Raw genomic sequence first — 13,669 nt, forward strand, 5'->3', positions numbered from 1 at the left:
CATTTGGGTTTTGAGAAAAAGGGAAACAAACAAACAAAACAAAAAACTCATAACCCCCCCTCCCACCACCACACACAAGTGCAGTTTTCAACCTGTGGGTTGCAAGCCCTTCAGGGAACAACCACATATGAGACATACTTTATACATGCTATTTACATTACAATTCAAAACAGTAGCCACCTTACATTTATGACTTAGCAATGAAATAATTTGGTAGTTGGGGTTGGTTACCACAATGTGAAGAACTGTATTCCTTGAGTTGTTCTTGGTCATAGTATTTTTCTGCAGTAACAGAAATGTGACTGATATATAAACTGGTACCGAAGTGAGTGGAGATGTTTGTGAGGAATCTCTTGATTTTTTGGAGGAGGGTGGGAGACTTTGGATTGGGAAAACTGTTGAATTATTTAAGGAGATCTTAACAGTTCTTTTAGTTTGCCACATGGGAGACATAAGTATTGTGAGTCTGTGCAAAATAGAGCCTCTCTGATGAAACTTCAAAGGATGGCAGGAACTCTTAGGTGACTGGCTTAGAAGCAATTGATATAATTTTGGCAAACAATCTGCCTCTTTTCTGCCTGTTTACTAAGAAATGACCTGAAGATGAATAAAAAGCTAATTGACTAATTGTTTTGAGCAAACTTCAAGGGGTAGATATCCGGTGACCTTCCTCATATGGTAGGAATGTGTGTTTGTATTTTTCATTGTTAATGTAGCCAGGACTTCAGTTAATCCTGGCACATTCAGGGTCTGGACACATAGGAAACTGCAAGATCTCCCAGGATTTGGAAAATGTCCCAATTGTTGTAAGGTCCCCAAAACATGTTGTCACCCCACACACATTGGGAAGCAACTTAAAGGAACATGACCCCCTCATTCTCAAGAGGAAGGGTGGGTGGGTGGTTATTTGTCTGCCGTTGGTTATGGATGATTATTGTCAGTTAGGGGGTTGGTTGCAAGTTCTTACTGGCCATGGTCAGGGAGGAAACAGTAAAGCAGATTCGAATCAGGGATGTCTTTCTTCCTTTCTCTTTCTCTCCTCAATTCTCTGTCTAATGTTGTGGGAAATCAGGAGAAGGGACTAAAATGACAAAATCATAGATCACTGTATATCTATTTATACTAGAAAGCAATACCAAGTCTCAAATATTTTAGGATGGCATGGATTCTTGAATGATGATAGAATTTAAAATTGTACTTGCATAAATGATTCAATTCATTTTTAAGATATAAGTATATGCAACTTATTCACAATGTGGTGTAAAATTCTAATTTTATAAAATTACTACTGCACACTGCCGTGGATAATTAAGGAATTCAAGCTAGTACTTTCCAACTATAAATAATCAGTCTTCCAGTCATGTTAGGTACTGCTTTAGTTAGGTACAGAAATAAGCTTTATTTAACTTCCTGTGTATGTTTTTAAAGTTAAGTAGGAAGTAAATCCCTTGGGAAAAAAGCCACATTTGTCCACTGAGATAGACATTACCTACAAAGGTGGTTCTCAAATCCTTTAGAGATCTGAAGAATCTGCCATTTCAGATGTCCTAATAGTTAAAGGCTTTTCACAGTGGGAGAGACCTCAACTCCTGGTAGTGTCCCCAATCTATTCTGAAAAAGATGATGGGCTCTAAAGAACCATTGGGTGAAATACTACCTACTTACCTCTACTGCTGCCAGAAAGCTGTCCAGACTGTGCAGAAGTTGATCATGGGGAACTCTGTGTCCCAGTTTTTGGAAAAAAAAATAGGATAGTCCTTCAAGTGACCTGCTTCAAAGGATTGTTGTCAGAGCTCCTGGCCCAGTGAGTTGAAGGTGGATGCCACAGTGAATATTTGCTGACTGACTCCCAGGGTAGCCAACCATTTCTGTTATTTCTTAGGTTTGGAAGCTGTTTGCTCTGAATTTCCTTTTATTCAGGCAACATTTCTCCTCCTCAGATCTTGGATGGGGTTGAAGATTAGATAGTTTAGTCTTAACCTTTTCTTGTTATGAGAATCAGAAAAACAAACTTGTTCACCATCGTGCAGAAATGTGACAGCCAGGAACCTGGACAGGAACAGGGTGGACATGGGAGGCTCAGAAAGCAGGGCTCTATGGACAGTCCACAGCAGTATCCAAACTCCTGTGATAACCGCTCTGGCACCATAAGTCCTGAGAGAGGATGGGGATGCCAGGAGAGTGTGCGTGGTCTGCCCACTGCCTGGGACTTTTAAAAGCTTGTACCACCCCCGAGCACATAGAAGAGCTTGAGCAGAAAGAGGCCGATGCCCAGAAGCCTCTGCTGTGGTAGGAGGCAGTTATGGCGGTTGGAGGTGGGGGTAGAGGTGGAGGAGGGATGGGAGAAGACCGAGGAGTTTCCCCAAAAGACAAGAACAGACACCATCCTTACTACTCCAGAACCCACACCAATCCCACCCCACCCCTAAAATGCCCAGTCCACTGCCAAACCTCCCCATGCCAAGCATTCACAGCTTCATCCCCACTGTGCTTATTTCTTATTTTTTTAACTTCTTATTTATTCTCTGTGAACCTCACATCCTGCAGCTCAACTCCATTCATCTGCCCTCCCCTCAGGTCTGCACTCCACCTTTGCATCCTGCTCTAAATCAGAGCAAAAATAATCTTTGTGTGGAAGCTGAATAAAGAAAAAGAAAAAGAAAATTTGTACGCAAAAAATGTGTCAAATTTTAAGGATGAAAGACATAAACGCTTAAATTGTTTGGAATTAATGAAAGTACATTTGGTCTCAGAAGACTTATTATGGTTAATAAATGCAAGTTATGATAGATAAGGGATACAAAGCTTAAAAAGTGATAGAAAATGATTTAGGTACAAAAATTTAGACTAATATAATTTAGATAACAAAGTACCTTCTCCAATTTTGCAAAATACGAATGGACAGAATATTGTGACAGTAATTCTTACCTGATGCATCTCATAAGTTTTCTTATTTTATCTAGCTTATTAATGTTAAATTAAAGGTATTTCTTGGAGTAAAAGGGGAAATGCTGAGGTGACCTCCCTTTGTACTAAGGTGTGTCAACTTTCAATTGTTAGTTCTGTACTGGCAGTGAGCTAAGTGCTGGCAGGATTTCTCTTGTCATTTCTATGTCCCATCATCAGGTTTGCTATTTTGTGGATGTTTGTCCTTCTCACCAGCTCAACACAAGCTAAGAGATGTATCAGGTGTTGTCTCACTGCTGACTGGATGTAATAAAGATCTGATGGCCAAGAGCTTCGTCAGGAAGTATGTGGGCAGAACTTCCGGGCATAGAGAGGGACATAGGCAGAGGCAAGCTGAAGCAGGAGATTCAGAATAGACATGGGCAGGAAGAGATATGGAACAGACCACGGCAGAGGGGTAAAGAGCTAAGCAGCAGGTGGGTCTAAATGGTAGAAGAATGGGGTTAAATTTTAGAGAAGATGAGGGACTGCCCAGTGAAAGGCCTAAGATTCAAACTATGTTCGAATTCTCCATGTCCCATTCACACCTCAGGCAACTCTGTGAAAATAGTACACAATACAGTATTAACATGGCTTTGAGTCTGTGGTTTGGTTACTTTTGGTCACTGTTCCTCAAGACTGCAGGAGAAGGAACAACACACAGGGCAAACACATGAAAACCATGTGCAGCTTAGAGTGGAAAAGATCACTAAGAAGTTTAATGTCACAGCAAAGTCATGTGCTGAAGAGGAGGGTGACATAGTTAAGGAGATGAATGTTATTAACAATAAGCCTCCTGCCTCTGTACTGTACAGATGTGGAAGGTGTCCTCAAGGCAAGACTCTTACCAATTAAAGTTCCAACTTGGAAAAGGGAGCTCAATAGATTTCGTGATCCTACAAAGCAAGTGCATAGGGAAGCTGCTGCAATTGTCATCCAAGCAGGCAGCTGACAGGTCAGTGCACCTCATGTGGCACGGAATTTGGAGGAAAAAAGATTTTAAGATTCAGGATGACATGAACAGGACCAGGCGACTCTCGCATTTATGTTTTTATTATTTGAGGCTTGAATTAGAATGATACTCATAGTCTCATTTTTTTAGTGTTCTTTCATTATTTTATCTACATTTCCAATTTATCTCCCACTCCATGTTCCTCTACATGAGTCTCTCTTCTGTCCCCCACGCCCTCTCCCTATGAGATTTCTCCTCCACCCACCAATTCACTCCTGCCTCAGAGGCCTAAGTTCCAATATCATGGTCCATGAAGCTTCCTCAGAAACAAGGTTCTCCCGTCCCAGTGATCCCAGATAAGCTAGTCCTCTGCTACATATCTACCTGGAGCCATGGGCACACCCTGATTCTTTTATTAGTTACCTTAGTTAAGGTGTCTCTTCACAGCAATAGAGCAGTGACTGACAGGCTTAAATTCACTTTGCATCCCAATTTTTGTCCTTTCTCTTGTTACTTCTCTCCCACAGTTCCTCCCCAATGTCCTCACACCATCTCCTCTGAGAGAGTAGAGGAATATCCCTCAGAGTGTGCCTCCACCAAGACACATCAAGTTTTTGTAGGGCTGGTGCACCTTCTCCCACTGAGGCCAGGGAAGACACCTGAGTTAGGGTATCAGATTTCACAGACAGGCAAACCTTTGGGGATAGCCTCGGCTCCACTTACTTACAACAGGGTATGTAATACTGTATTAAACTTAGTAAGGTTTATTTATCTTCACCTAGCAACTCATCCTGAGGAACAGTGCTCTGGCCTGATGCTTTTGTGTTCAGCCCTATCTTCCTCTTTCTTCTGTGCTTACCACTGTAACACAGGAGAAGCTTCTAATATTCATGTTGCCAGATCTTTCCGGTCTTGGGGGATAATTCTATTCTGAGTTGTATATGGATGTAATATCTTCTTTACGTATGATGAATATATACTTCAGGAAAGGACTGCTTCCTTGTTTCTATTAAGATCTAATATGACTAAAGGATTCTGATTAATATTCCAGAATCGTAGGCCACCAGGTTGGTATGTCATCACTCACTGAAGTGAGGTGAATTTTATAACACCTTTTGGCCACCCACTTTCAATGTCATTATGTGGTATTGCCTTAGGTTCTTTTCTACATTCCCCTGCCTTTGGCTGAGTATATGTTTGAGGTCTCTCTGTGACTGTGCAAAGAAGTAAGAGCTAGGGCTGGTCAACAAAATAAGAAAGTACTTGTTCATCCAAAAACAAAAACAAAAAACAAACAAACAAACAAAAAAAGCTCTAGGGTAAAATATCGGTGCTAGTGCTGAACTGAACTGCCAGAGGTAATTTTTTTTAAAGCAAATAACACTATCTTGGGGCTGATAATATGAATCAAATATCCTGCAACATAAGTTTGCAATGTTGCCTGCATTTTATAAATCAAGTCTGACCACCGTTTTGGTTCTTTCCAATCATGTCTGAGTGCATCATCACGGGAACCCCAAAGAAAATCAGAAATGGGTCCTTGAAGCTGATGCACAGGGCCAGTATAGACCAGAATATTACAGAGGACACCTTGATTCTTAACACAAGGGATCATTTCTCCATCCCTCTTGTCACATAATTTATGACAAGATGTCACCTTTCCTAACCTTAGCTTCTTTTCCTAAGTGCTGCTGAAGGGAAGATTTGGTGTCAAGAGGTCTGGACTCAGACCACAGGAACACTGAATTCATTTAAATAGGTGTAGTTTATTGAATGCACACACCAATACAGTTCAACCAGAGCAACAGCTCACAACTGTGTACTGGACATTGCTAGGCCCAGCTCATTGCAAAATCCACATGGGCTAAAGCACAAGTGCTGGAAATGCTGCTGTCTATGGGCCCTGACTCGGGTCATTTTACACATAATTGTTCCTATTTTCCTTGAATCTAATGGGTCCTATGTGAAGCTCATAGTTGGGGAACTTGTTAAGATTAACAAACCTCGTAACATACAGAATATAACAGGGTATGTGACCTGCACCACACAGTTCAATGTCAGGTTTTTTTTGTTTTTTGTTAGTTTGTTTGTTGGCATCCATGATGTAGAGGCGTATTACAGAACAATAGGAAAGAGCTGGCTGCTGTGTAACAAATTTGCTGCTATTAAGGTAGGTATGGGGGCAAGACCTCAGTAACAGCCCTTAAGATGGGAAGGAGATGATGTGTTTGATACCTGAAAGGAGCTGCCTCAGCTGTGTTTTTCTGCCTGCTCAGTGCCCATTCACCATCACTCTGTCCCTGAAGAGGACCTCAAGGTCTGCCCCCTGCTGCCTGTGAGCCAGGACTAGGCACAGAAAGGCAAGGCCACAGCACTGGTTTCCAATTCCTCAGTAATGCTGGATTTCCAATAATGTACTTGTATACACAAATACAGTGTGGTAAGTTACAATATATACTAATCATTTCTTACATAGGGCAACAGTTGATTGACTACAACTAATTCTATTTTAAAAAAAGAAAAGAAACCTGGCTCTTGTGGAAATATACAAAGAAATATCTACGATGTTGGGCAATGAATTCTGCCATGGACTGAACTCAGAAAAGAGGGGTTGTGAGAAAGATGCATGGTCAAATAGCCCACCAGGTTCACATTGTGTCAACTTGATTTAATCTAATGACAAAGAAGTGGAGTATCTCTGATGGCTTCCTTCTAATCCCTTGAAAGGATCCCTAGGGATTGGCCTCAGTACATCACACTTCTTGATGGGGCAACAACACTCAAGGAAGCTTGAGATTGTCATAGGCACAGTATTATGCTACATATACAGAGTAGATAATACTACGATGTTCAGATGATGATATCCATTTGTATGCACTCTTAAGGTGAACCTAAGGAAAGAGAGATCAAGGTCCTTAGAATGGAAAGATCAGTCCCAGTTTTTTTTTTCTACCATTCCAAACTGAACGACTGGTAGGGAGAAAATGGTAGATAATCGAGAATTGGTGGATGATGCTTTGAATGCCGGTGGGTTTCTGTGCTGGTTTTAGACATGGTCTCAAGTATCCCATGTTGCCCTCTCCCTGGCTGGCCAGGTTCACTTTGAGCTCAGATAAACCTCCTTCCACTTTCCAATAGATAGGCTTACAAGAGTGGCTTCCAAGGACTGTGAGGACAGCATTAGCCTTTGACAGTTGAGGTGTGCAACCCACAACTATAGTTTTAGCCACGTTTTCCCATGTCTACCAGCTATTTCAGAGTGTTGCTGTTCTATGCCTGACAATCGGGGACACAGAAAAATAACCTGATAGAGAGCAAGGACATGGTGATCTCATCCTTACCTCTTCTGTACGTTCTGGATGAGGTTTGTTAAAATTCCAATATTGCAAAAAGCTTTATATAGGGCCCATCACATCAAGGGTCACTATGTACTGTTCTATCTAAAATGTCTAATCAGAACTGATTACCATATAACACTTCCTGCAGTCCTCATATGAGAAACTTGGGATTTTGTTTTGACTTTTTCTTTTCTCTGTCACTCTTATTTTTTGGTATATAAGTTGAGAGAAAGATAGTTAGGGCCATAAATTTGCCCCCAAAATTTGAACTACGGATGTGATCAATCAGTGTTAGTGGGTGCATTCTGTAAAGTATTCATTTTTCACTATGATAGATGCTTTTGTGTTTGGTGTGGTGGCCATTTCCCAGTGTACAGGTGCTGGGACCTTGCTCTATCCACTTAATGATGTTTATAGCCTCATTTTAGACCTTTCTGTGCACCCCCTATATCTCTTGACTATTTTATTTTTCTGATAGAAGCTCATGGTATATCTTACTCAGGCCTGTGAGCAGTGCTCCTTTGGCGACATTGGTGCAGAGAGGAGAACCCCACCACCAGCATGAGGTTCCCTTCACTGGTGTCTCCAATATTGCATTTTCCTCTGCCAACTGGTCTCCACACTTTTCCTAGCACCATAAAGACTTCAACTCTTTCTCCTAAGGAATTTTCTGGCAATTGTCGATTGCTAAGCACATGACTTCATGAGTGTTCCCCTAATACACACGCATGTTGTAACCTACCATGCAGACTATTTCTTGATGTGATTTAAAGCACCTGTACAGAATGAGACAGGAGAACTTTTGACTGCATATTCAAGCTGGTGTGAAATCTCAGGAAGTTTAATGGCTAACATTGGTGAATGAGGACAATGTGAGTTAGTGAGACATTTTGGGGCAAGATATGGAAGGAAACATTCATTTAGATGCATAGGAATTACTAAGGTTTTTTTATAATCAAGCCTTAAGGAAAATTTGGCTTTGGAAGCAGGAGATGCTCAGTGGCTCTGCCCCAGGAAATTCTCCTGGAAAGGGCCCCTCTGCTTATGCTCAGTACAGGGAGAACATTAGCAGGGAGGGAAAGTCTGCTCCCCATGACATCAGCTGTCCCTTCTTGGACATTCTATTGTCTCCTAGAGAGTTCTGGCATCCTCTGTGATGTCACCAGTGTTGTAGTGACAACCAGTGCCCTAGTTTCTCTCAGTCTGAATCTGGCGGTTACACCCTAAGACATGTTTTCCCGTCTTCGCAAGCGTTTTGGGAGGGGGAACGTCGATTGTGGACAGACTAGAGTGAAGGAATCTGGCCTTTCGTCTCAAAGTAATGATGGACAAAGACAGCACTTCTGGGGAATGTTTAGTAAGTTCTGGGCAGTATATTTGGAGCTCCCTGTCAGGGGGGCTGCAGGCTTAGGCTGACCTTTCTAGCAATGGGCCACAGCAACTGGAGCATCTGAAAAGGAATTGAATTTCCATGAACATCACAATTCCTGAAAGTCAGGATTTCAGAACTTTAGTTTCCCCAACCCCACAGGGAGTATATGGTAAGGCCAATGCTATTATACTGTGAATTTCTGGCCTTTACTTTTACAGTGCATTTGTTAGGTTACATTGATATAATAACACGATCAGGAGTCATGGAGGGTCCACCTTTTCTGAGTTTAGACAGGGCAGCAATGTATTTCACTATCATTGCTTCTTTAAATACAGTGGACACCTGACAGTAAGAACAGGGAGAGATTGTGCTCCAGGCAATAACCTTATGTTCTTAGACCTTCTCTGATTTCTTCTAACTGGCAGGGTCATCATTAGCTTTATATATTAGAGGTTGTGTGTTACACACTTGTTTCTAAAATACCAAAACTGTTTGGAACATGTGGACCAAGATTCAGCCTGTAACCTATTGGAACTTCTGGGGCATTTGTTATTTCATATAGGGGAATTGATAAGTCTGTTGAACATGACCTCCCTGGAAATGTGTTTTAAATCCAAAGTTGTTAGCCTAGAGTATCAGGGTAGGACATCTGAGTGTCTCCAATCACTCAAGTTTTGTGAATGGTGAATTTATCATCTGAGTTCTGAAACCACAGGGGTGAGGGTCCTGAAACCAAGCTGTACCCTGGTCAGTTGATGTTAATCCTGGAGAAGCCATCTCCATGGTACATGTAAGCACGTGATGTCCGGCATAGGGCACACCTGGCTGCTTACATCTCTTGGTCTCTATAGAGTAGTGGGAGAACTGAGATCCACTGAGGAGGCCTCTTAAGCATAGACCAATCTCCTAGCAGTGACACTGGGTTCCAGGCTTGTTCTCCTGTTTAGGCCTCACTGAGGTCTATGTACACTCTATGAATTCTCCCCATGCAGGTTCACTTGTGTTCTTCTACCTACAGACGCTGGGAGAAAAACATCATCCCCTGGCACTGCCCTAAGCGAGAAGCAGGCCAAGAAGGAAAAGGAGAGGCTGATTAAAGAGCTGCAGCTCATTACCGAGGAGAGAAATGACCTGAGAGATCGCCTGAGGTTTCTGACAGAGAGATCCATGAAGAACATGTATGAATCGCTCCAAATGCTCTTGTTTCATTCCTGGGTCTGCAAGGTCACCTTCATCTTATCCTATTAAGGTTTTGGGTTCTAGAAAGCTGTGCCTCCCTAACCACCCTGTGCTAAACCTCACCTCCCATATAGAGGAGATTCAGAACCTGACCCTTCCTGAGGAGAGAGATGGACAGTGGACTCGTCTGCTTCCATTTATTGAAAAGCAGAATTTGTGGTCTGAATGAAGAATTCAGGGATAAAGTCAGGGAGAATGAGTTCCCAGTGTGCATTTGCAAAGCCCTTGACATCAGGTGGCTTTGCAAGATTGTAATTGCAGTGAGTTTATGGTGAGTCTCTGTACGTGCTAGGCAGGGGACTGAGTGCTGGAAGATCCAGGCAGCAGCCTGAGGGGCCTGGTCCCGCACTGTTCATCTCAATGCTTGAATAGAAGTTGTCAGGCTCAGGCCTGTTTGTTATTGTCTGTGTGTCTGTGGGAGCCCCTCGGACACAGCAATGGTGCATGCATTTCTCCTGGTTCTCACAGTGCTCTCTGTTTCCATATTTGCTTTTCTCTTTCTCTAACTCTGTTTACATTTCTCTTTTTTTGTGGGTGTGTCTCAGTCTGGGTGTCTGTGTGTGCATACATCCAAATGCATATGCACAACTGTTATATGTTTATATTTCACTCCACACTTGGAATATAGGAGTCTATTTCTTAGCCTGAGTATTTACCTGTAACACATTCATGGTGAAGTGAATGCTTTGTTCTGGGAGCCCCACTGTCAACAGCACAGTTCTTTGCCTACGTGGCCACAATTGTCTGTTTATTTGTATTCCTTGTGCAGATTATAATTTTGTGTTGATATATGGTCTGTTATCGGGACAGGAGAAAAGAAATCACAGGTTTCTGGCTGTGTTGGGTGGGGGAGCATGGAGAGGTGTGGCCTAGGCTCTTGATAGCTCAACTGGCTTGACTGCAGATTTCCTCTTGATTGAACAAAGGGAGCCAGGGAAGCCTCCATCTGGATGCTGAGATTCTGGTGTCCTGGACGCAGAAAAACACGTTTCTGAAGCTGAAGAAGATCCCAATATGTAGAATTCAGAAGGTGTCCTTCCAGGACTGGGGTAATACAGGACCCACCCTGAGTTCATATATTCCTAAATGCCGATGTTCATTGGATTCTATCATTTGGGGCCAGGCCCCACTTCAGGCCAAATCCATATTATGAAGACCTGGAGAGAATGGAGGAGGCGGTCATGTCAATTCTGCACAACTTAGAGATGGAGAACACTGAAGTCCATGAGAACAGCCATAAGCTGAAGAAGGAGATTACCTTCTCTAGGTAAGTCCTGGTCAGAAAGGCTATCACCTGTGGAATGGCCATTTCTGATTTCTTTGTTCTGGATTGGACGGTCTTCAGCTCTGGTTCTATCTCTTGTGCTGTTTACACATCAGTGTGCCAGGGTCATTAGGACTCAGTTTTCAGTTCCACAAAAGACTGTTACTCATCCCAGGATTGTCTAGGCATCTTCAGAAGGCTCTAGATAGAACAGCACTGATTGAAGTCAGCAGAAGGTTATTAGGCTGACCTGGACCTACGGTGTCATACCAGGTTTTACAAAACTCAGTGTGTGGACCACATGGTTAGCATGACCTTCTCTTGGTTCTACTGACCTCCTTTGAGGGTGTTGGCCCACTACTAATTGATGTTGCCCTCATGCATTGGGCTTTCATGGATAGATGAAGATCCATGTTCTTTTTGAGAGATGTGGACACTAATTGGTGCTCCGGCCAAACAAACAATTTATTCTTCCCCGAATTAACTCTTTGTGTTTTGTGCAGGAGCATTATATGTATCAAGATGTATTTTATTAAGTCTTCATGGGTACCTGGGACCTGGTAGACTTAGTGGGACTTGGGAGTAGGAATGGGAGAAAGGGGCAGCATGATCTTACTATGCAGACTGTATTTCCAGAAACCTGCTCAGCCAGCTCCTGATGGAAAACACATGTAGGAAGAAGTTGGTCCCACTGAAGCAGGAGAGCAAGGAGAGACATCTTGAGTGTGCACTGAACCAGAAATATTTGGTTGACTTCAGCAAGAAAGATAAAGACCAGCAACGTCCAGACCCAGCATCATCTGGTAGGGACGAGTAGCTGTGTTAGCTTAACAATATCTGATAAAATTTGCCAATTTGATACATCTGTGCTTTTTCCTACCACCTTACTAATTTACACTCACAACCAGCCAACCACCTCATGTATGGAATTGTTCATTGCTCTGCCTATGCACAAGTATTCTGGGAAGCCAACCACTTTTCAGAAACTGAATTATTTTGCAAGTATATTTTGCTGCTCTTTTTGAAGCTGCATTATAGAAATGGTGACAGATCAATAACATATCACATTATTGCACATGCACGTGATAGATTGGATGCTATGTAGAGTTTTGAACATGTTCTTGGTTCTTGACAAATGACAAGTGGTCATGTGACTTCTTGTGTAGGAAGCACCTTTCTGGGATAAGAACTAAGTGCAAATGTCAAATTAGTACTTGTCATTGGCTTTAACCTTGGTGACATATGGACATCTCCTTTCTTCCTGCAACCCAATGAGGTCCCTTCCATTGCCCTGTTCTTGGTTTGCACTGGTATAAGTCTGGGTCCCATATTGTCAGCCCACATTACTGTGAGGCTTGCTGGAGATTTTGCCCTGCCCACAGAGTTAGCAACAATGATATCAGTTAAAAGGTCCATGTTAATTGTCCAATAGAACTGAGGTGGTAGAAGGCAGCATTCTGACAGCTGGCTTGCGTTTCACCACCAAATCAGTGTCTGAAAAACTGCCTTCCTCTCCCAGGTCTCAGAAAGTGCAAGAGAGATGGAATTGGACACACGCCAGTAAGAGAGCTTCCTGAGGAATAAGTTGCTTTCTCAGGAGTCCCTGATGACAAACATCGTGAATGGTAACAACATTTTTTGGATGAGTATTCTTCCTCAGAGTTAATTTGTCATTTCTTAGAGACACTAAATTTATATAACACTAAGCCAGCCTGACTGATTGAGGTCTTACTCACTTTCTTCTTCAGAAAACAGCACTTGAGAAACAACTTGGGGGACCACCTTTCATTATGTGTGCTAGAGGAGAAACAGCAATACATCTGTGCTTCTAAATGTTCGTTAAGAATATGCTTTTAGAAATATTTTTGTTATGATTTTAATTGAAGTTTTCTTTTTGTTGTTTCATATTTATATGTTCTTGTTACTATTTTTACTTTCAAACATTTTTAAATATTTTTATTCATTTTAATCCTGTTTTGTTGTAAAAATGTATTTGTTATGAATAAAAATTGAATTCTATCTCTTGACTCTTAAGACCATCATTCTTACTCAAGGGTTCTGTCCCTTCCTGTGGACCTAGAACTGACAGCTACAGATGGATCTCTGCATGTTCCATGGAGCCTGAGCTAATAAGAGAATTCAAAGTCACCAAGGGATACCCAGTGTGATAGTGTCTTTTGTGTGGAGAATGTGGCTGTGTCTTGGACACACACATTGTGATGTAATCAATGACACACTTTACCCAATTGTTAGGGTCCATGTGGTTCCTCTGAGAGAGCAGCAGTTTCTTTACCCTGTGAGTCATCACCACATCTCCTGCAGGTGGCTTTTGTTATTCCACATGAGGTGCTGTATTAGGTGGACAGGATCACCTCCAATTAAATAGAGAGATCTCAGGAGATGTGTGTTCACAGGGAACTTACTGAGCTGTGCATGCTCAACGTGTTAGGTTGTCAGGCATCCCTACAGGGCTCTGGTGTCCCCACTGCTCAGTGTGGGTCAGGATCATCCTCCAGCATCACTTAGTTTCCTTATTAGAGCAGATCTTTCACCTGTTA

The 13,669-nt window shown here is 42.3% G+C and overlaps 2 protein-coding genes across 4 annotated transcripts in view; one reads left to right on the top strand and one right to left on the bottom strand.

Moving 5' to 3' along the window:
* LOC147999291 (uncharacterized) overlaps nucleotides 1-2,293 on the bottom strand; it is a 166,504-nt gene extending 164,211 nt beyond the window's left edge. For 2 of the 3 annotated variants that reach the window (XR_015643930.1, XR_015643931.1), the window contains exon 1: nucleotides 1,666-2,293. The gene's annotated coding sequence lies outside the window, so the exon portion shown is untranslated. The remainder of the gene's footprint in view (nucleotides 1-1,665) is intronic. The other variant, XR_015643932.1, reaches the window with a different exon arrangement.
* A 6,143-nt stretch (nucleotides 2,294-8,436) lies between these two features.
* LOC147999297 (disks large homolog 5-like) lies at nucleotides 8,437-13,129 on the top strand. The gene is made up of 6 exons (XM_087596536.1): nucleotides 8,437-8,593; nucleotides 9,627-9,786; nucleotides 10,971-11,114; nucleotides 11,748-11,914; nucleotides 12,631-12,736; nucleotides 12,860-13,129. Exons 1-5 carry the CDS (start codon nucleotides 8,467-8,469, stop codon nucleotides 12,693-12,695), a joined length of 663 nt encoding a protein of 220 aa, XP_087452662.1. The 5' UTR covers nucleotides 8,437-8,466; the 3' UTR covers nucleotides 12,696-12,736; nucleotides 12,860-13,129.
* Nucleotides 13,130-13,669: the final 540 nt, after the last annotated feature.

The sequence above is a fragment of the Rattus norvegicus genome, chromosome 19 (assembly GCF_021556685.1).
Source record: "Rattus norvegicus strain SHRSP/BbbUtx chromosome 19, alternate assembly SHRSP_T2T, whole genome shotgun sequence".
NCBI classification, from domain to species: Eukaryota; Metazoa; Chordata; class Mammalia; order Rodentia; family Muridae; genus Rattus; species Rattus norvegicus.